This window comes from Eptatretus burgeri, chromosome 10 (genome assembly GCF_056783735.1).
Source record: "Eptatretus burgeri isolate ZD-2024b chromosome 10, Ebu_testis_v1, whole genome shotgun sequence".
NCBI lineage: Eukaryota > Metazoa > Chordata > Myxini > Myxiniformes > Myxinidae > Eptatretus > Eptatretus burgeri.
In genome coordinates this window covers 48,053,222-48,076,576 of record NC_140970.1, presented here as the reverse complement: position 1 = coordinate 48,076,576, position 23,355 = coordinate 48,053,222, and the positions used below count along the sequence as shown (strand labels likewise).

Sequence of the window (23,355 nt, the reverse complement as noted above, 5' to 3'; positions counted from 1 at the left end):
GTGCATATGTAGGCCTATCCCATCATGTTGTCTTTTTGCCAAATACGAATAAAATCGGTCCATACATGTCAGAGATATGTTTGCGGACGCAAAGACACAAACACGGACATGAAAATTGAGACCAAATCCATAAGCCCCCATTTCAGACTAAGTCCAACGGGGGCTAATAATAATGACTAGCCGAAACCCCGTCACAGACTGATTCCGTTCCATGAGCCCAATATGACAACCAGTGGCGGCTCTTGTAAGAGCCGGATCCCAGTCGATGTACTCCATGGCCTTACCTAATGAGGCCAACAAAACGTCCTTGTACACGACATTTTTGGTGTACACTACTCCTTGTGAAGAATTCCCCTGATTTGTGCACGTGTCTACTTTGACGTACACCGTGTCAAAACTTTTTCTTTCAGTCCAGGTAACAGTACCGAGAAAAACGTGACGCGCCGCTAGGAGAAGCACAAAATTGGTCCTTCAGTATTAATATATAGAGAAGGATTTTTTGGACGAAAAGTGTTTATTCTGCTTCAGAGTTGAAGGTTGACTATTGCCACTATGTGCGATGCACTCTTACAGGTACGAAGTTTCTTTCAGTCCAGGTCCCAGTCCCGAGAAAAACGTGACGCGACCGCAAGGAGGAGCACAAAATTGGTCCTTCAGTATTAATATATAGATGATAAACTCGATCCAACAATGCGATGGTGCTGCTGATGATGGTGACGATAAAGACAAGTTGATGGAGATGATGACATTGGAGAGTTCGAGGGGGGTTATTGTGTTAACGGCCCATGTGAATTAATTTGGTGAATACTTCTCCATCAACATTGCATTGGCATCGTACATAGCTATATTGGCGGGCTCTTGTTCACTCGATATGCACACTCCTACATGCCACACCCTCTCATGCGATATATCGATATCTCACATAGTTTTTGGAAGTATTATGAAAGCGATTTGTGTTATACAATCTTACAAGTATTTAATTCAATTTAAATAGAGGCTTAAAGAGGTTTAAAGGTACATATAAAAATGAATTCCAGGTTTTATCACCGTTTTCACCAGCGGCTACTACACCACCCTATCTAACACGTTGCAATAGTGATTTGTGCCTGTTGTTTGCGTCCATAAGGACGTCCTTAAAAACCGTAAGTTTCCTTTTTGGAATGATTTTCAATTTTGATTGACTGCACGGCAGGCAGACAGAGAAAAAATATTATCTTTGTCCTCTCTGAGCATGTGCGGTCGGGACAAATTCAGACAGAGTACTGTTAAACAGCAAACTTGTCTCCATATTTATGTTCTGATTCATGTTCAAAATATAACATTCAATTCAAATAAGCTATTCCTTGATCATAAACTGATAAGATGGACGGACAGATAGACAGACATCATGAACCAATTGCTTAACCCCACTTTTCGCTTCACGTGCATCGGGTAAAAACGCGATTACGAGGGGATATGATAAAGATGTTTAACATAATGAAGATGTTTAAGATAATGAAGATGTTTAAAATCTGATAAAGATGTATAAAATCAAAAATGATGATAAAGATGACAAAATATGTGCAAAAAAGTTTTTTGGGTTTTTTAGCAGAATGGACAGTGACAAGAGCAGGGGCTACAGCCTTAGAGTAAAAAACGAGGAGTTAGGAGTATGGAAGTAAGTAGTAGTAAATGTAGAGTAAGTCATAGTAAATCAAAATAAAGACCTATTACTGCACTGTGGTAGTCCCAAGAAGGAAGCCAATCTATCCTGGATTGGTAGGAGGTATGCTCTTTACAGAGCGCATACAAATTGACCCTAATCTATATATATATATATATATATATATATATATATATATATATATATATATATATATATATATATATATATATATATATATATATATATATATATTGTTACAGATTCGCGCCCGCCGGCGTGCTGACGGCCACGTAACTCGAATCGCGGCACGTCGCCCACCGGACGGACAATCCAGTCGTGACCCTCTCGGACTAACGCCGGGAACCAGTCACGGGTGGACCTTTCGGTCTCACCGCGATCGAGCCAATCAGCCCCCGCGTGGGATAGGGTTGCTCGCCAAATTCGACCTACCTAAGTACCCACACGGAGGGTAGACCGGGCGATCGCACCTCGCCGCAGGTCGACTTCGGACACGGGCCACTTAAGCGACCCGTTCCGTACTATCGGGATAACCGAGCGGTGTTATCGTCGGCCTCGACGGTTCGATTAATTATCGGGCGTATTCAGCCCACTACCAACCCTTTACGTGAAGCAAGATGAGGATTCAATGAAAGAAATGACGAAGCGAAGCGGGAAACAGTTCAACACAAAGCACATTTATTCGCGATGCACGGAAAGCACACATATTCAATTCCACCAAAAGCACATAGAAAAGGAGGAAGACAAAAAGAAACACAATGCAGAGCTAATACCGACTACGCGAGCACACGGCAACACTTATACAATTTTACTTCACAGACGGCGCCGACAACACACACACTCAAAGCAAAGAAAAAGAACACCCTCAAGGATGAGGCGGGCCTGAGGCCGAGACCGGGTCGGGCCTACCCGTCTGGTGATGAGACGCGGAGCGGCGATGGTGCCTCAACTCCGCGGGCCTCGCGGACAGTGTCTGGTAGGGGGTGGGAAGGGGGCCCCCTTGGTCGCACTATCTCAGCGCGGGGGGGGGGAAACAGGAGGGGGTTGCTGATGCTCGGGGGAAAGGAGGATTTCTACTCTGCCTCAAGTCCCGCGACGAGCGTCTCCACCTCGACCAGGTCGCGCCGTCGGCCTCCCTGGTGTGCAGCTCCCGGCACGACGCGAGCACCCCCTCGTCTGCCCTCGCCGCTTCTCCACAGGTCCGTCCCCTTCGCTCCGACTCCAACGCACACGACGACGACCAACTCCTTCTTGCTTCTTCTTCCCAACTCCACCGACTGCGAAGTCTTAACTCCCTATTCTTGACGAACGCGGTCGCTTATATAAGCCCCGTGGCTTCGCTCTCTCATCTTTGACCCCCTACCTTCGACCTTTCACCTCGCTCCCCATTGGCCCGAGAAAAAGTGGGCGTGAATGCATTTTGATCCATAAATTTGCATATAGCGACCGCCCTCCAACGCCCTGGAGGCGGGGCCAAATCGCCCCTCGCTCACCGATTGGACGGAACAAAAGTGGGCGTGTGTCGTTTTTGATCCGTTTTTGGAGCTGAAAATCCGTGGTTTTGTACACGCTGTTCGGCGCGCGCCCTGCACGAGTCCAACACCGGTACCCACAAGCGGCGCAAGAACGGTGGCGATGCGACGGTTGCGAGGTGTGACGTGAAGCGGCGCCGCGGTGGGTGGTTGATGTTGTGGTTGGTGGTGGTAACAATGGCGGTTGGTCCAAAATAAAGATAGTAAAAGAAAAACGGCTATCCTGAAGAGTCGCATCACGCATAAATGACATGTATTCCCACTAGACAACGGGTTTGGGCCTAACTACACATATACTTACCGAGATATCTCACCTAAGGGACCTGAATGGTGGTTTGCGAATTTGGTAACCACAACACGACCCCCTCCCCTTTTTACAGACTCGTCCCGAGTCGTCAAATTTTCGTGTGCCATCATGTGTAGTTTTCCCCTAGTACATTTTACCTACGGATCCCTGAGTGCGACATTCATGGTATTCGTGTCCCCAAAATAAATAACCTGAGGGCTGCGTAACTACCTAAACAAACTCACTCACACGGACGACTTAAATAAAATTGCCGGCGCTAAGACAAACATGCCGGGGGCGCACTCATATTTAGAGTACATCTTACCTTAACTTACAAATTTTACACTAAACCATGGCCCAGGATCAATGAACTCTGCAAAAGAAAAGCAGTTAGCAGGGAGCCAGGCTGCTCGCATGCAGTCTCTGGCTCAAAACAATACAGGTGACAGGGAACGTGGCTGGCTGCTCACACGCAGTCCAAGGCCTTCCTTTTTGAACTGAACGCAGTGAACCACAACGGTGCATGGGCTGCACAAACGCAGTCTCCGTGCCAGCTCAAGTGGCACACGCAATGAACACAACGAATGGATGGATGAATGGTTTGAACTGAATGCAGTGAACCACAACGGTGCATGGGCTGCACAAACGCAGTCTCCGTGCCAGCTCAAGTGGCACACGCAATGAACACAACGAATGGATGGGTGAACACAAACACGGTGCACGGGCCGCCACTGCAGGCCCGTGTTGTAGCTGCCAACAGGGCAGTTCTCGCAGCTTGCAAACTGTTGCCTTGCGGATCCTGGCGCACATGGAAATGAACAGGGGGGGCAAAGCAAAAATTGAACGGGGCGGTGAACCTGGGCAGTGGGCATGGCATGGCAAAGGCAGCAGGCAAACACAGCCCGCAGAAGAAGGCCGCTGCAGGCAAACACAGCCGGCAGACGAACTGGCCGGCACAGGCCTTGAAGAAAACGGCCAGCCGGCAGATGAAGTGGCCGGCACAGGCCTTGAAGCAAAACACGGCCAGCTGATGGCACAGGCCTTGCAGCAAAACAACAGCTGCCGATGAAGTTGGCCGGCCTCCGCCTTGAAGCAAAACACGGCCAGCCGATGAAGTTGGCCAGCCTTTGCCGTTCAGTGGAGGTTGGTGGAGGGAGTGCGGTGGTGCTGGCCACTTGGAAGGCGGGCTCGGACCTACCTACCTGTCTCCCTCCCAACCTATCGCCTTTGCCTGTCACTGTACATACCCACTCCCTTAATTTGTCAAACCCCAATTTAGCCCCAACTTATTTTTTTGTTGTTTTTATTTTTACTTCCCCACTATAAATCGTCCCCTAACCCCCTTTATCGTCCTTGTTCGGCTAACCTATCCTGTCACCTAGCCTACTCCCAACCCCTACGTTCCCTTCCCGGAGGGGAACAAGGGAGAGCTAGCGTCCTGTGTCAAGGCCCAACGAAGCCTCAGAATGGCCTCCCCAGAGTTCGGCGATCTATAACCAAAGTGGGTCCAGCGGCCCACAACGACAGCGAGGGGATGGATGGTGCGGAGGGGTACATCTCCTAATCTACCCCGGGGCTTTCAACAAGCGCCTCTCGCTTAAACTATTGGTTCTAACAACCCAGATTCCCGTCGCCTGTGTTGGTGTCCTCACAATTTTGGGCCTCGCCCCCCAATTTTCTCTCCGTGCCCTCACACGGTCTCATGGCTGGGACACGTGGCTCCCTTTGGCAGGCACGACCCTCTGCCGAATCTCCCGCTATGGCACCCCCGGGCACTACACTGCCTCCGAGCCTACCAGCTCCCTAACACCGGGGAGTGCCCCCCATGGCACCTCCCCTGAAACGCACACGTGGCAGGCTGGCTTCCCGGGCCCCTTTCCGAGGGTCACCCGTGCCCACAACACTGCCCACGCGGCTAATGGCGCCCCGGGCCCCCGCACCAAGCAGGCGCACCCGTGCCCACTACTCTATCCCGGCCCCCCATGGGCCCATGGCCTACCGCGGCCGACTAGCCTGGTGCCCGGGGTACCCACTCAGCGATACTCACCTTTCGCAGCCACGCTCCCAAGCCCGTCAACAGGGCTCCTGCACCCCTCCAAATGGGTCTCGAGCCTACTTTCCCACCAACAACAAAACGACCTCCATTTTTCAATTTGAATTACCCCCTAACTCACTTTACTCTGACCCCGGGGTCCCTTGGGCGGGAGTCACTCCTCCCCCCAATCACTCATCGCACCATGCATTCCCCATTCACTCCATACACACAGACCCGCTGGCCTCACTCACTCACCAAGCACATGCTTCCACTTCACTCACCAACTCTTCAACACACACACCACTGAACTCTGCCATCCTTCTATCTGCACCCCCTAACTAACTCGTGCTCCCACGTCGTCCCTTAAACTAGTAGCACGTTCCATTTAACGCTACGTAGCTAAACTACGTCCCCTCTACACATTCACAAGTCTGTCACGGTCTCCAAATAAATCATTTTATTTCCCAACCTAAAGCTCACTAAATCCCTCTACCTAATCCATTCCACGGACTCCATGAGGACTTACCCCTGCCCCATGGAGTCGGTCCAGCTTAGCTAACCCTTCCCCCTAACTAGTTTTCATCCTGTGCCCAGGTAAGGGGGTCTTCCACCCCTTGCCCAGGAATCCTTTGCACCCGAAAGTGAGGCTTGCTTTTTATTTTATTTTTTTCCATGCGCAGCACCAGCGCGGCAACTCGCGCCCTTTACACCTGCCTGTGACGTCATGCAGCTGCACGTGTTCCTCGTCCCTCCTTGGACGGTACCATCCGGCAGAGATACCCCTCCTGCCGGATTCCAACCCCACGTGCAGCCATGGCGTCACCGTGCGCATAAAAAAAACACAAGCCCCACGTCTCGAGGGGTTCCCCACGCGAACACATGTGCTTTGCCCGTTGGAGCTTAACACACACGATCGCGTGGAGAACCCGTCCGGTCCAAATCCGAAATCCTGCCTAAACTTTGTCCGTCCGCGGGATCGGCAAATCCACCGCGTGCGTTTCCGGACCGGGACTTCACTCTCGCAAGCGAGCACGTGGCGGTCTCGTGCGTTGCACAGCACGAACCTCGTGCTCACTGCTGGGTGAACCCGGCACGGTCCGCGAAACAACTACAGCCGCTACCCGGCTTTCTTTCTTCTCATGTCGCCGTCGTCGCCATTCGACCCACGCACACCTGCGTGTTACGACGCTCACACTCCACTCCATCACATTCACACCGGGAGACGCGGCTGCGTGCTCCCGCATGCCAACCGACATCTCCCTCACATACCGCTCTCTCACACACACGGTCTCCCTTGCACTCGGCCGTTCACTCACGCGTGGTGCCTCATCCACACACCGTGCCTCACTCACACATGCGGGGGCACTCACCCGCGGTGCCTCATCCACACACCGTCCCTCACTCACACACGCGGGGGCACTCACCCGCGGTTCCTCATCCACACACGGTGCCTCACCCACACACGCGGGGGCACTAACCCGCGGTGCCTCACTCACACTGGCCGTTTCATCCACACACACGGCCTCACTCACACACGTTGCCTCACCCCCACACGGCGTGCTGGGAAGCACGTACTCCGACACCATCGCCACCACACCACTCACACACGGGGTCGCTTCCACACACGGGGACGCACTCACACCTTGCACCACACACACAGGGACAACCACACTGGGGATTCGTTTCCCCACAAGGGTCCCCGGGGCCTCTATACCCCCCAAGCTCTCCGTGCACCTGTCCACAGCACCCGTCCCCTCAACCTCGCAAAGCACGACCGAACTCACCTGGTCGTGACTCGCCTCAAGGGGGAATACTCCCTCCCCTCGTTCCTGGAGGAGGCCATCCAGGTGCTCGCACTGGGTCCCTGCACGCTCCGCGAGCTCAACCTCACTATCCTCCACTACCTCCGTGTGTGTGTGTGCGTCACTTACCCCGTCTTCATCGTGTTGTCTCTCCTCTATTTTTTCAGTCTCCCGTGTCTCTATACATTTATAAGTTTCTGTCGTCGTCACCTCGTGTCTCGTCTCACACGTTTTGGTCTCCCCATTTAATTTTTCCCTTTTGGTCACCGTCGATTCCTCTGTCACGACCCTCGCCCAACACGCCCCCCGAATTATTTTTTTACCCACCTCCACCGCGGGCCTGTCAGCCGTTGCACCCCCTTCCAGCTCGTTTGCTTCCACACGTGGAGTCGCCATTCCTATCTCCCTGGTCACGGCCTTCATGCCCGCCTGCAGGCATCGGCCCATGTTCTGCGTCTCACCCCGTAGCTCTTTCATTTCTTCCTTCATGTTTGCTTCCATTCCGTTTATTTGCTGTGTATTCGCATCCATCCTCGTTTTTACTTCATTTGTATTTGTATCCATCTTTTCGTTCATTTGTTGTGTATTCGCATCCATCTTTTCGTTCATGTTCGCATTTATCTTCGCTGTCATTTCCGCCAGCATGGCGCATAGCTGGGCCATGTCGGGTGCGCTTGAGTGAGCCGTTTCGGCAGGGGTTGGGGAAGGGTTTTGGTGGACAGGGGGAGGGGAGGTGTCATACACCGCGGCCGCTGCCGCACCCATTTCGGGCTCTGGGTTCAGTTGGGCGAGTTCGTGTTCCTGCACGGGCATTCCATCCTGGGCCATGGATTCTACACATTCTACATCCATTTCTAATACCCCCGGCTCCCGCTCGCCTTGAGACGCCATCTTGCTTCTCTTAAAGGGTTAATTTAGCTCGCTCGTAATTTGGAGGGAATCGGGGGTCGCTTCTCTCACCCCTGGACCGATTCCCGTGAATTTAGCTGGAGACAGGAGAGCCCGTTTTCCTGTTCTCCGATACCAGTGCCGCGAGGAGGGCGATGGATTTGTATCGCACGACCTGACACCAGTGTTACAGATTCGCGCCCGCCGGCGTGCTGACGGCCACGTAACTCGAATCGCGGCACGTCGCCCACCGGACGGACAATCCAGTCGTGACCCTCTCGGACTAACGCCGGGAACCAGTCACGGGTGGACCTTTCGGTCTCACCGCGATCGAGCCAATCAGCCCCCGCGTGGGATAGGGTTGCTCGCCAAATTCGACCTACCTAAGTACCCACACGGAGGGTAGACCGGGCGATCGCACCTCGCCGCAGGTCGACTTCGGACACAGGCTACTTAAGCGACCCGTTCCGTACTATCGGGATAACCGAGCGGTGTTATCGTCGGCCTCGACGGTTCGATTAATTATCGGGCGTATTCAGCCCACTACCAACCCTTTACGTGAAGCAAGATGAGGATTCAATGAAAGAAATGACGAAGCGAAGCGGGAAACAGTTCAACACAAAGCACATTTATTCGCGATGAACGGAAAGCACACATATTCAATTCCACTAAAAGCACATAGAAAAGGAGGAAGACAAAAAGAAACACAATGCAGAGCTAATACCTGTGGTGTAGCCATGCCCACGGGGAGGGGCATGATGATGATGCATGATGGGCGTGATGGTGGAGGAGTGGCCGTGGGGTTCGGCGAGGGATATGAGGTGTGCACGCCTCATATCATGCTCTGGAGAATATCCGAGGTCTCGATGGTCGGGACACAGCAGATGGTCTAGGGGTCATCGCGATGGGCCAGGCACGCACGGCCATGCGCACGGTCTGCGGCGCGGGTCGTGGGCGAGCGTGGCAATGCAATCACTCGGACGGCGGTCTGGGCTCTCGAGGTCGTCTACGGTGTGTGGGCCGAGGGTCATCGCCCATTGTTACGGTCATAGATGGCGGTGTGCGAGGCGATCCTTCCGTCCCGCGTCGAACCCTGCTTGCGATTGATCCGGAAATGACAAGATCAGTGGCAGGGGGGGGGAAGTGAGCGAGGCACGGATCGGGTGTCGAGTTGAGTCCACTCGTGCTGGCCGCGCATCGCATTCGGCTGTGCCGTGCAAATTCACGGCAGAGGAGCATCCGGCACGGTTCAGAGATCATTTTATTTCTGGTCTGCGAGCAGCCATTGACATTGTCTGCGAGCAGCCATTGACCGACATCACATTCGACTCGGCGATCGCGACTGGTTCATCTGTCGAGCAGACACCGGTGACCGCGCAAGTCCGCGCGATGGCTCAAGTGCCGCAGGGTGCTCGCACGCCTAGCGGTGCGGGACGAGAGCGCGCACCGCAGCACGGTCGCACCGGGAGCGAAGGGGCACCGCAGCACGGTCGCACCGGGAGCGAAGGGGCACCGCAGCACGGTCGCACCGGGAGCGAAGGGGCACCGCAGCACGATCGCACCGGGAGCGAAGGGGCACCGCAGCACGATCGCACCGGGAGCGAAGGGGCACCGCAGCAGGACCCCAGTGACCTGGAGATCAGCCTGCAGCCGGGGCATGATGATGCCGGCGAGCCGGAGCAGGAGCCGGGCTCGGCGAGCCGGACCCTTTTGGGTCGGAACGGGTTCCGGTTCGTGCCTCCAGATGTGCCAGTGCTCTCTTCGAGACCTTCGTCGAATACCGAGGGCGAGGCGCTGGCGGCGGGGGCCGCGTCGATGCAGCGGGAGCCACCGTTCGTTGCTGCCTGCGGCGATGATGTGCGCTCCAGGAGCGGCGAGAGCCATATCAGCTTTCGCGATGAGTTCCCGCGCTTCGTTCGCGATGAGTTCCCGCGCTTCGGCAGGGTTCGTGAGGCAATGCGCATCGGTGTGGTTCAGGCAGCTTCAACAGGTGGCGGTGGGCCCGTGGCGTTAAAGGGAGTCGCGAGTCGCAGCATCAAGTCGACAACCAAGAAGCGGACTCGTGATGTGGGTTGTGGGTTGTTGTTCATGGCATATGTGTTTTTCCTTGCTCTAGTGATGCAGTTTAACGTTGTTGAAATAAATGCCAGCAGTTCTCATATAAAAGTGGATGTGGCGGAGATCAGTCAATGGGAGTTGGATTATGGTCAATGTGATGTGGGGGCGAATAAAGAAGGTTTGTTAGCCTCCAGTTGCTCCAGGCCGCAGGTAATTGCTTTGTCATGTGCTGGGATTTTATCAAAAAAGCGCGCTGTACGGAAAAATGAATTTACGATGCTTCGAATGTTATTCGTAATGATTTATAACGAGCCTATGATTGCAGTGTGGTTTAAGTGGAGTTGCTCCCGTCTAGCGGCCGTGTGGGTCTCGGAGATCGACTCGGAACCAAGACTGGTGCCCTGGTCTGCGTTACCTCCACCTCTGATTGCGAGCACAACTCGCTGTGTTCGCTCAAGGCCGTTGGGACGGGCGTTGGCGTCTCGACTGATGGTGGTGCGTGAGTTGTTTTGGCGCATTAAATGCATGCAGCCAGCAGCGCTGTTCAGCGCCCCCGGCCAAGGTCTAAGGCTGGCGCCACGGCTTCCAGATAGCGGGCTGCCGGCCTCGGGATGTTTATCTACGTCGGGTCTGCCTGGGGGGAGTGGGCCGGAGGCGTTTGATGGGGCCGGAGGAGGTTAGCTCGAGAGGTCGTTACGACCTTGGCCAGGGTCATGTCAGCATGGGCCACCTGGGGGGCGTTTTTGCTGCATAATGCCGCTGTGCTTCTCATTTTGCTGCTTCATATCGGTAACGCGGTCAGACCTGACCTTTGCTGCTCCACTCGCTCGCATCGACACATTATATGATGTGGTGTGCTATTATACTTTGTTATTTTCATTTTATTTCCATGATTATTATACGAAGTCCTTCGTGTTCTGCATGCTTCTTATAATACTGATCATTTAATAATCATACTTTTAGGAGGGAGGAGTGTGGTGTAGCCATGCCCACGGGGAGGGGCATGATGATGATGCATGATGGGCGTGATGGTGGAGGAGTGGCCGTGGGGTTCGGCGAGGGATATGAGGTGTGCACGCCGTTTGAGGTGTCGTAGTAATACTGGAGTCGGCCGGCTCGTGAGTGTACCGCGTACGGAATAAAGGGGAGCCGCGGGCACAGTACGCCCTGGCTCGCACTCGTGCAACACAGCCCGGCTCGACTGTTCCTCCGCTTCGTGTCTGCCTGCTAAGCATCTCCCAATTCAGTACAGTACAATACCGACTACGCGAGCACACGGCAACACTTATACAATATTACTTCACAGACGGCGTCGACAACACACACACTCAAAGCAAAGAAAAAGAACACCCTCAAGGATGAGGCGGGTCTGAGGCCGAGACCGGGTCGGGCCTACCCGTCTGGTGATGAGACGCGGAGCGGCGATGGTGCCTCAACTCCGCGGGCCTCGCGGACAGTGTCTGGTAGGGGGTGGGAAGGGGGCCCCCTTGGTCGCACTATCTCAGCGCGGGGGGGGAAACAGGAGGGGGTTGCTGATGCTCGGGGGAAAGGAGGATTTCTACTCTGCCTCGAGTCCTGCGACGAGCGTCTCCACCTCGACCAGGTCGCGCCGTCGGCCTCCCTGGTGTGCAGCTCCCGGCACGACGCGAGCACCCCCTCGTCTGCCCTCGCCGCCTCTCCACAGCTCCGTCCCCTTCGCTCCGACTCCAACGCACACGACGACGACCAACTCCTTCTTGCTTCTTCTTCCCAACTCCACCAACTGCGAAGTCTTAACTCCCTATTCTTGACGAACGCGGTCGCTTATATAAGCCCCGTGGCTTCGCTCTCTCATCTTTGACCCCCTGCCTTCGACCTTTCACCTCGCTCCCCATTGGCCCGAGAAAAAGTGGGCGTGAATGCATTTTGATCCATAAATTTGCATATAGCGACCGCCCTCCAACGCCCTGGAGGCGGGGCCAAATCGCCCCTCGCTCACCGATTGGACGGAACAAAAGTGGGCGTGTGTCGTTTTTGATCCGTTTTTGGAGCTGAAAATCCGTGGTTTTGTACATGCTGTTCGGCGCGCGCCCTGCACGAGTCCAACACCGGTACCCACAAGCGGCGCAAGAACGGTGGCGATGCGACGGTTGCGAGGTGTGACGTGAAGCGGCGCCGCGGTGGGTGGTTGATGTTGTGGTTGGTGGTGGTAACAATGGCGGTTGGTCCAAAATAAAGATAGTAAAAGAAAAACGGCTATCCTGAAGAGTCGCAGCACGCATAAATGACATGTATTCCCACTAGACAACGGGTTTGGGCCTAACTACACATATACTTACCGAGATATCTCACCTAAGGGACCTGAATGGTGGTTTGCGAATTTGGTAACCACAACAATATATATAGATTTTCAGCTCTGGAAAAAATTAAGAGACCACTGCAAAATTTTCCATTTTTCTGGTTTTACTATTTATAGGTATGTGTTTGAGTAAAATGAACATTTTTGTTTTGTTCTATAAACTACTGACAACATTTCTCCCAAATTCCAAATAAAAAATATTGTCATTTAGAGCATTTATTTGCAGAAAATGACAACTGGTCAAAATAACAACAAAGATTCAGTGTTTTCAGACCTCAAATAATACAAACAAAAGAAGTTCATATTAATTTTTAAACAACACAATACTAATGTTTTAACTGAGGAAGAGTTCGGAAATCGATATTTTGTGGAATAACCCTGATTTTCAATCACAGCTTTCATGCGTCTTGGCATGATCTCCACCAGTCTTTCACATTGCTGTTGGGTGACTTTATGCCACTCCTGGCACAAAAAATTCAAGCAGCTCGGCTTTGTTTGATGGCTTGTGACCATCCATCTTCCTCTTGATCACATTCCAGAGGTTTTCAATGGGGTTCAGGTCTGGGGATTGGGCTGGCCATGACAGGGTCTTGATCTGATGGTCCTCCATCCACACCTTGATTGACCTGGCTGTGTGGCATGGAGCATTGTTCTGCTGGAAAAACCAATCCTCAGAGTTGGGGAACATTGTTAGAGCAGAAGGAAGCAAGTGTTCTTCCAGGACAACCTTGTACGTGGCTTGATTCATGAGTCCTTCACAAAGACAAATCTGCCCAATTCCAGCCTTGCTGAAGCACCCCCAGATCATCACCGATCCTCCACCAAATTTCACAGTGGGTGCGAGACACTGTGGCTTGTAGGCCTCTCCAGGTCTCCATCTAACCATTAGACGACCAGGTGTTGGGCAAAGATGACAATTGGACTCATCAGAGAAGATGACCTCACTCCAGTCCTCTACGGTCGAATCCTTATGGTCTTTTGCAAACCTCAGTCTGGCTCTTCTTTGCTTCTCATTGATTAAGGGCTTTTTTCTAGCTTTCCACGACTTCAGCCCTGCCCCGAGGAGCCTATTTTGAACTGTCCTCGCCGTGCACTTCACCCCAGCTGCCGTTTGCCATTCTTTTTGTCGGTCACTTGATGTCATCCTACGGTTGTTGAGTGACATTCAAATGAGTTGGCGGTCATCCCGGTCAGTGGAAAGTCAGAGGTCATACTGACGGGTTCCTCTTGTGAAGCCCATTTGAATATACCAATTCCCCTAAACGCTGCCAAATCGCCATTATACGGTAGATGTAAGTTAGAAACACGTTCAGTAAGTTCTGTGATCATCCGGAAGACGTCAATCAAATTCGTCTACATACGACAATGTGCGTTTGAGATATGTTACACATAGATTCAAAGCACACTACTCATAGATTAAAAATTAAGTTTCGGGTCTGTTAAACATTACCTCGACGTGTTTCGACTTGTGAGTAACTTACAGTAACGTGTGTCCGACGTGTGTCAACGATCGCGGAGCGTGCCGAGAACTTATGCCAGCGTATGCGGAATGTGTGAGCCATACGTCGAGTACGTTGTAAAATTTCAGCATGCTTGAAATTTCACGACGTACTTGACGTACCACGGAATATGACAGCGTACTTCCTCGTTTTTCAGTGTGCTCCTTATGTATACACAACTTACCCATACCGTATTCGACGTGTGCCAGCGTTTTAGACACATTTTTCATAGGTCGACATACGCTGGCGAAATCGTCAAGCTGTGACTGCGATGTTGACACTTCCAATTTTCAGGCGGTTACGATTTAAATCGGCGTGCGGCAGCTTTTTAACAGAGAACGCCACGAGTTCGTCGGCGATACGTGCAGCGCGCTATGACTAAGTTAAACTATCGTTGGGCATAGGTTGTGAATGCCGACAACAGGCTTAGCATTCATTGGTATAAGTTATCTATAAGACAACGAAACGTTCTGTGCCCGTTACTAATATGTTATGCATACGACCAACACGTTATGAATACAACCAAATCTTTAAAAAAACTCAAAACTTCAGCGTACGCCAACGTTTTACATACATTTTTATACGTTGCCTTTGCTGGCTAAAACGTCAATGTGTGACAGCGCCTTTAAAGAGCGAGTACAATTTTTTGGGACACCCTGTATATATATATATATATATATATATATATATATATATATATATATATATATATATATATATATATATATAAACATATACAAAGACATACACATGCACATATGAACACACAAACACACAAACACAGATATATTATGTACTGATAAGTACTTACAAAAGCTATTTTATTTGAAGTTATAACCTTCATTTATAACCAACTGGTAAAGGTACCCGGCGTTGCCGGGCAACACGGGGTACACCTCCTCCCAGTCCCATCCCACCCTTTCCCCTCCCACCTCCATCCCTGCAGACTCCTACCACACTCCTTCTCCTGCCTCCTCCCACCTCACCCATTCCTCCTCCCACCCCAGTCCCTGCGGACTCCCACCACACCCCTTCCCCTGCCTCCTCCCACCTCACCCATTCCTCCTCCCACCCCAGTCCTTGCGGACTCCCAACCACACCGCTTCCCTGCCTCCTCTCACCCAACTCATTCCTTCTCCTACCACAGTCCCGATGGACTCCCACCCTAATCCTTCCCCTGCCTCCTCCTACCCAACCCATTCCTCCTCCTACTACAGTCGCTTTGGAATGCCACCCGACCCCTTCTCTCCCTCCGTTAGTTACCAAGTGCAGTTGCTAGTGTTCAGATTCAACTTTCTTGTCGAGCACTCGCCAAGTGGCTTAAGCACTCAAGCAAGCACTCCATTCAAAACCATAGATAAGGAATGGCTGTGTTGGCAAGCACTAGCTAGCTGCTTGGTAACTAAACACTACTGGAAATCTCGAGAGCACAGATGACATTCAAAATGCTGACAAAAGGACAGTATTTAAATTAAAGATGTCAAATATTAATCATGACTATTTTCAGGTCAGGTCAGATCAGGTATGGGAGCATGCACCAGAGCAGCGTGTCGCTGCGTCCACTTTCCACCAGTACTCCAGGGGCCACCGTCTGGCCATTCCCCAGGCAGACACCTGGCCCATCACCATCTCCTTGAGATGGTGATAATCCTGCTGAAACCACGAGGCACGTGGTCGGCCCGTTGGCCTCCTCCACTTATGAGGCTCCCTCGCTAAGAGAATCTGGTGAGCAGAATCAGCATCAGGAAAATGAGCCATATGTCCATACAGCCGCAGCTGACACTCACGGACTATGCAGGTAACAAATCTCATTTGAGTCTCTCTCAGCAACCACTTGTTGCACACAAAGTCCGACCAGCGATAGCCAAGGATTCTCCAAAGAGACCTGGTACCAGGTGCTGGTACCAAAGAGAGCTGGTACCAAAGAAATGAAGTCTCAGTCTCAGATCCCTGATTAGAGTCCTTGTCTCACATCCGTAGAGCAAGACTGTAAGCACCAAGGACCTGAAGACTTGGACTTTCATCTTCCTGCACAGGTATCGACTGCGCCACACCCCATGATCCAGTGAATCCATGACTCCCCAGGCCCGACCTCTGGCTCACAGCCAGCAGAGACATGAATTTCAGTGCCAAGGTAAATGAATCTCTCCGTGACTTCAACATCCTCACCACACGTGGCATAGAATGCGTCCTTCACGTTGTGATCACTCGCCTCAGTCGGAGCATATATAAAGACCAGGGACGCGACACCCAAGGAGTGACGAATCCTTATTCTCATAATGCGCTTGTTGACCGGGGTTACCTCAATTACCATTGGAGTCAGCTTATTGGATACAGCTACAGCAAGTCCTTGGGCATGGTGACCATGATAGTAACCAGACCAATAGTAGGTGTAACCACCCGCCATGATCTCGCCGTAATCCGGTCACCAAACCTGAGAGAGGGCTGCAATACCGATGTCCAAACGCTTAAGCTCAGATGATAACAGAGACATGTGATCATCCTCTCTTAGGGATAGGACATTCCAGGCACCCACCAGAAGGGACCGCCTCAGGTTAACCCAAAAAGAGACGCCGTCTGGTGGACGACACCTCAGCACCACTCCGACACACATGACTGCAATCTGACCCGGGAAGGTTACCCTGTGGTTTTCGTCCCATCATCAGACTGAAGGTCCCGAAGGCTTTGCCCCAATCCCACCATCCGTCCTGCGAGCTGCCCTGCAAAGGGCAGTTGCACAGGAGGTACTCCCACGGAGTGGGTTTTCAATTTTCTTTGCGTTTTTCTTGTGTTTTGTGGAGTGACGGGTTTTACGGTGGCCGGAGTGCGAATCCTGCCACCAACCTCCTCATAAGAAGTAACCCAACTGCAGGAGGACGTCCGCAGACACAGTTGGGCACGAGATATGGATGGCCGTTAGCTCACAAGGAGCTTCTCCGCCCATTGACAGGTTTCGTTTTTAATCCTGCTGGGTGTCCATATCCATACACCCTCCTCACCAGAAAACCTGGTGGGGGGAGACTTTTTCGTCGCCGCCAACCCGACCATGGAACAGGCTGGTCCAGGTTTACATGGTACCTGTAGCAAGTCAGAGATCTAATCTGGCCTGACCTGACTATTTTCATTGTGATGAAAACGTTCCTTGTTCAGCTTTAAAATGTGCATAAGCTCAGAGGTGATGTTGAGTGTACGAAAGTGTACATGTACATTTCATATAACTTTAAAGCGTACATGTTCATGATAAATATCTGGGAATTTCCCCGGCGGCCTACCGCCAAATAATTAATTACGTACGAAGGTACTTCACGACCTCGCCAATTTAAATGTTCGTTTACTTAACATAATACAGCATGTGAATTACATGTCCATCAGTTTGTTTATCAGCCTTGAAAAGTTGGGCGAAAACCAAAAGTATTTTTTAAATAAAATATCGCCAATGTCTTTCCTCAACATCATGAGAACAAATTAGATCGCTGCCATGATCGTTGTGGACAAAACATGCATTACCTCATTTGAGTTGTAATAAAAATGTACCTTTGTTTCCTCAAAACGACATCTTCACTTAATAATAGAAGACACGCAAATCAGTCTTCACATTTACATCAGAGGCCGGTAAACAATCAGAGCAATGCGGAGCGAAAAAGATGGCAGGGATTTCTGGACAGCAGGAGGGAAAGGAGTGGCCTGGCTAATGGCCGGTGCTTGTGATGCTGGGGAGAGAGGGGGAAGGTGTGGCCCGTAGAATGGTCGGCACTTGTGACCCACCCACACACAAAGCCACACATCCATCCAACTACCCACGGACACAAACTCAGCTTTATATATTAGAGTAATTAGACCGACTGATTTCCAACTGCCCGGATCATCAGCTGCACACCATTTTCATCAAGGTTTTGATCCTTTCAGCCCAGAACCTCTCCAAAGGAAGTGTTATGGTCCTGTAGTTTCAGCACTGGAAAGGTACCGTAGTTGGAAAAGGTATGGTACTGTAACTGTAGTTGCAGCGGAAGCAGTTAGATAGGTTTAGATTCGAGTTGGATAGATACCTAGAACCATCGGACATAAATGGGGTCATAATAATGGTCGGGATGATAGGTAGCTTTGGTGTGGATCCATCGCCCACACACCCACACTCAGTGAATTTAAGTTGATAAACTTAGATTGAATCGATATGATGGAGATGTGGTGCAGAGTCGATGGGCCGAATGACCTCCTCCAGCATCCAAATTCCTTGTGTATCTGTGACACTTTTGTGTACTTTCCTTGGAATGACTACATCAAATAAAATAAAAAAATACAACGAAAATTTAGTGAATGCGCAGTCAAAGGAAACCGGATGTAGATTTAGTGAGTCGCTATACAGTCGTATAAGCATTCTAAACATGATCAGATTACAGGAACAATGTTTCATTCAGAGAGCTGAACTATGATAAAAGAGAAAAGGATGAAGTGAAATAATTTTACGGGTGAGCCAGGCATTCGTCTTTTCACCAGCACTGAAGTGACGGTTTAATCGGTCAAGTTCCTTCTCCAGAGCAAGTAATGATCTGGAGAAACAACAATGATCCGAGCACAATGGACTTGGTTGGTTAAACCACTGAAAGGCAAAAAATGATAAATCAATAGGCTGGTAACGGTTCAGTCAATCTCCGTTAATCCTTCACAACAGTCAGGCGGACAAAACGAAGGCACACTCAAACAGTTACACTGAAATCGAGAGAATCTCACCAGATGCACAACAATGGTAAAACCTGCTCTCAGTCTGACTCTCCTTGTCAAGCAAACACCTCGAGGGTTCATGTCCCGTCTTCCACTTTCTCCCAGCTTCTGCCGCTTCCACGGTTGAATCGACTCTTGGATCGCTTTCTTGCCGCCCTTCCACACTTGGCATCACTTGTTTCTCGAGCTCTGTCTGCCAGAGAAATCTGCATTTACAACATTTTTTTTCAGCGAGCGCCACCATATGCACATGTAAAGTCACATCGTCATTTACTTCCACTCGGGCACCTTTTGTCAAATCTTCACCGCGCAAAACATCATTGAGCAGCACGTTTCGACGTCGGAGAACAACACAGATGGGATTGACAATACGATCGCAGAAACAATGAACCCATTTTGCATTTCTGGGCCACAGCAATGAAAATAAAACGTTGTGTGTAAATGTGGCACGACGACGTTCTTTTGTTGTTTTGTTTTTTTTAAAAACATGAACAACTGGGCTGATTTATCAGTTGGCCTTGTATCTGCGAATGAAGTGCAAGTCAAAGGAACAAGTTTTTAAACTTTAAAATAAATAATAGCAAAGCAACTTTGCATTTCCTAAGCGATGGAAGAAAATACAAATCAGAGGCCATTTGGCTCATAATGCCTGTGGCGTATCCCCGACTTTATACCTCTTATCTGTCTTTCAACGTAATCCTTTCATTTGCTCCAGCATCCGGTGTAGCATCGAAATCTTATTTCCTTGGATGACATTTAACATGCACGTCCCATCTCAAGCTACCTGCAGGATCCACATGGCAATGACATGAGCTTCGAGGCATACTTCTGTGAAATATACTGTGCGATGTATCCTTCTTCCATCCTTGTGGATGGAGACTGGACAGCTGGCTTGACTTCCCCCACCGAGGGACGACGTACTATGCTCGCACTACATCCCGATGACAGCTTTGGGCAATTTGTAAGAATGTTTTTGGTTTTCATCTTTAGGATTGGAGCCGGAGTGTGGCGACTCGTCGAAGTAGTTGGTGGAAGGGTTGTGAACATGAAAGCTTTGCACGGTTTGCATGAGGCACGCCTTAGTGGCTCGTCTAAATTTGAGCCAAATTTAACATTTCTCGCTGTACAATCAGCCAGGGAGTACAGACATGTAGGATGCCCAACATACACTCAGGACTGAGAAGGTTATACGGAAGAGCTATTTTGCCCCCAACTTTCTCTACCTGTCTTAGTGTCCCTCCAGCAGTCAATCGCAAGCTCTTTATCTCACAGCGCAAACCTCTCCCTTTTCTCCTGAACTTTCCTCCATTCTTTGTACTCCGTGCAAACTCCGGTAAGAAGGAAAGAACAAATTATTGTGGCGCTTTTCGTTGAGCTTATACCATACTCACACAAAAATCCCTTTCCTGGGTTTATAAACTTCATTGAAAAGGTGATGATAATAATCTTTGATATTGGGTGTGCATCTGTTCATTTCAGGGCGTGGGGGAGCATGTGGGATGGTGGGAACAAAGGGTCTGTGATGTAAAGGGGAAAGTGACGTTAAGTGCAAGACCCCAACCACAATTCAAGAACAAATTTTAAATTGCGTGTGCTATTTCAACGCCCTCCTTGTGCCAAGAGTAATATTTACTCTTAACAAAATACTGAAGCGTCGAATACCTTTCACCGCAATGACAACACACAACGGCAGAAAGACTCATTCCACATGCAATAACAATCAAGGCTAACTGATCAAAAAGTCTGTCTTGTTTAGCTACGAGTGGCCTTGGTGCGAAAGGCTAGGCTCATATTCACTGGTGCAAAGGGTACTGGGTGGGAAAAGTAAAGGGAACTTCTGTTGGCAGTCTCTTTATTTGTTTATTTATTTATTTATTTATTTATTTATCTCATCGTGATCCAAGGCTCATGAAGGAGCTTGTACATGAATCACGTGCAGTACAGAGACATCAGTACCTTCGCAAGAATTACAAGGACATGAGTAGATGATGGATAAAGACATGGTAGAGTATGTAACCTGGGTTCACCTGCATCGTGAGCGAGAGGTTGAGATGAGAACGATAACAGGGTGGACCCAGTCTTCAAATCAAAATGCCGATAACTGCAAAAAAAAACAAACAAACAAGACTGCAATGTGTACACGTGAAGTCAACACGGTGCAACAAGCAAAGCGTGAAAATCCATCCATACATCAGGAGCACACTCTGTGCAGAGCGTTGGTGCTGCCTCAGCAGTCTCCTGGACTATTGGGCACATTTCCTGGATGGGTCGCCACTCCGACACAGGATACCAACAAGCTGGCACTCATTTTGCCGAGCTCGGAAGGATGACAGGGAGAGTCGACCCCACCTGGTATTAATTCAACAGCCAAGTGGGATTTGAACTCAGGATCCTCGGATCCCAAGCCCACCACCCTAACCATTAAGCCAACACCAGGCATAGAGTGTATAATACCATCCAATAAGTATGGAACTCCAGGTGTTACTCTATCAGCCAATGAAGCACTTCTCTTGCAAGAAAGACTTCCCTTCTTTGGCTCCACTCATCCATTTAATGTCGAATCAATCAAAATACAATCAGTGTAGATGAACCCTTACCCAAACCAAATAAATAATTCATTTCAGATTTATACTTTAACATGCAAAACATTTTTCTGTAAAGCTACATTTTCCTCCACTCATATTTTAACAAACAGAGAACTTTTCAGCGACTACTTGTGAAAGCTCAATGGGGTACTGCTCTCCCCTATGGGCCAGCACTCCAGCATCACATCCGTCAAAATGGCTCTCAACATGATTGGCATCTCCCATGCACGAGGTCTGTTGCTCTCACATCGCACGCAGATCATGGCTTGTTTTTATCATACGTAGCCTTCCCACCAATCTCACTCCCTCTGCTATTATCAGCCTTCCAGCCCCAACTAGCTCTTCAAGGATGCACCCGTTGTTCCAATAACCAACACCTGAATAAACTCCCAAAGATCAGTTTTACTGTACACCTTCACCCTTTTGGTCCTTGCTTCTCCCATCTGTGGAACCACATTCTTTCTATATCCCACTCCTCCCTACGAGCCTTGAGTGGGAGGGGGGGGCACCACAATCTCACGTCATCCCCCATCAACTTTACCCAACTCAACCCTCATAGTTGCAGCTTGTTGTGTTTTATCCCCTCCCCCCACCTCTCTCTCTATCCAATTTTCCTGTTACTTCATTCCCTTGGTTGTTGTGTCCAACTGTCAGTTCATGTACCCACCCTCACATTGCTCTTCCACTTGTTCAGACAAAAACAAAAACAAGGAAAAAAAGCTCAATATTCATTATTGCTTGTGAAACTGAGAGAACCGAATCAAGTCTGCTGAAACATTATGTGAAACCACTTTTCAAGTCTAAAGGTATGAATATCTAAATATGTTACTAGTGTGTGCTATAATAATAATAATAATAATAATAATAATAATAATAATAATAATAATTTATTCGGATTATGTAAAACTCCATGCAACTTAAAGACCTTGTGTTTAATTAATGAAAGTTTTTTTTATTTATTATTATTTAAGTCAAGCATTTGCATTCATTAAGTCATATCATAAGTCGGCACGCCTGGTGTTGGCTTAATGGTTAGGGTGGTGGGCTTGGGATCCTCAGTTCCTGAGTTCAAATCCCAATTTTCTGTTGAATTAATACCAGGTGGGGTTGACTCTGCCTGTCATCCTTCCAAGGTCGGCAAAATGAGTGCCAGTTTGCTGGTGTGCTGTGTCGGAGTGGCGACCCGTCCAGGATTGTACCCAATAGTCCAGGAGACTGCTTCGGCAGCACCAACGCTCTGTACAGAGTATGGTCCCGATTGATGGTTGGATGGATAGGGCTGGCAGAATAGCCCAAGGAGGTAAGCACACTTCCGCACCTCTACATTGTCCAGCCTGGGTTTAAATCCCAACCAATATATAAACTGCCATCCTGATGTTTCGCAGGCATGGTGAATCATCAATGTGTGCGCTGTCCCTCGGGTAAACATCTAAGTGGGCATTCCGTCTTCCAGCATTAATTGGTGGACGTTAAAAATCTCACAGTATCATTCACCAAGTGTAGGTGAGTTAATGCTGGCAGCCTGGCCAAATTCCAGGGATAACCTATTGGAGGATAACCAAACCTATTTCCCACCCATTACCATCAGTGACGCTGTCACACCCCGAACGAGAACTACTGATCACCCTCAGCCATATGCTGCATATATATCAACGACATCAACAAATTATATCATGTCCTTCATCACAATTGAACCATTTACAATATTGATGATAGCAACGATAATAATTATAGTAATAGTAATGTGTGGCACAATTCCACTGACAGAAAGGAGGTATAATATGCTTCCCTCACTCCATCACCTGCCCTCTCCCACCTCCCCCCCCCAGCCCCCTACACACTTTCAAACAGTATAACCAGGTTCATGATCTTCATGTACCATGCCCTCAATGCAGAACATTGATGCTGCCGAAGCAGTTGCTCGGCTACAATCCTGCTCACAAGAGGTCA

General features: G+C 49.9%; 1 protein-coding gene across 11 annotated transcripts in view; it reads right to left on the bottom strand.

The window, feature by feature from the left end:
• LOC147018501 (zinc finger protein 800-like) overlaps window positions 1-23,355 on the bottom strand; it is a 71,549-nt gene that overhangs the window by 32,168 nt on the left and 16,026 nt on the right. For 8 of the 11 annotated variants that reach the window (XM_085898193.1, XM_085898196.1, XM_085898191.1 and 5 more), the window contains 2 exons: window positions 20,848-20,921; window positions 18,830-19,013 (listed from right to left, as the gene is read on the bottom strand). In XM_085898193.1, coding sequence (XP_085754319.1) covers window positions 18,830-19,013; window positions 20,848-20,853 — 190 coding nt within the window. In that variant the 5' untranslated portion in view covers window positions 20,854-20,921. The remainder of the gene's footprint in view (window positions 1-18,829; window positions 19,014-20,847; window positions 20,922-23,355) is intronic. The other 3 variants (XM_085898201.1, XM_085898199.1, XM_085898200.1) reach the window with 2 other exon arrangements.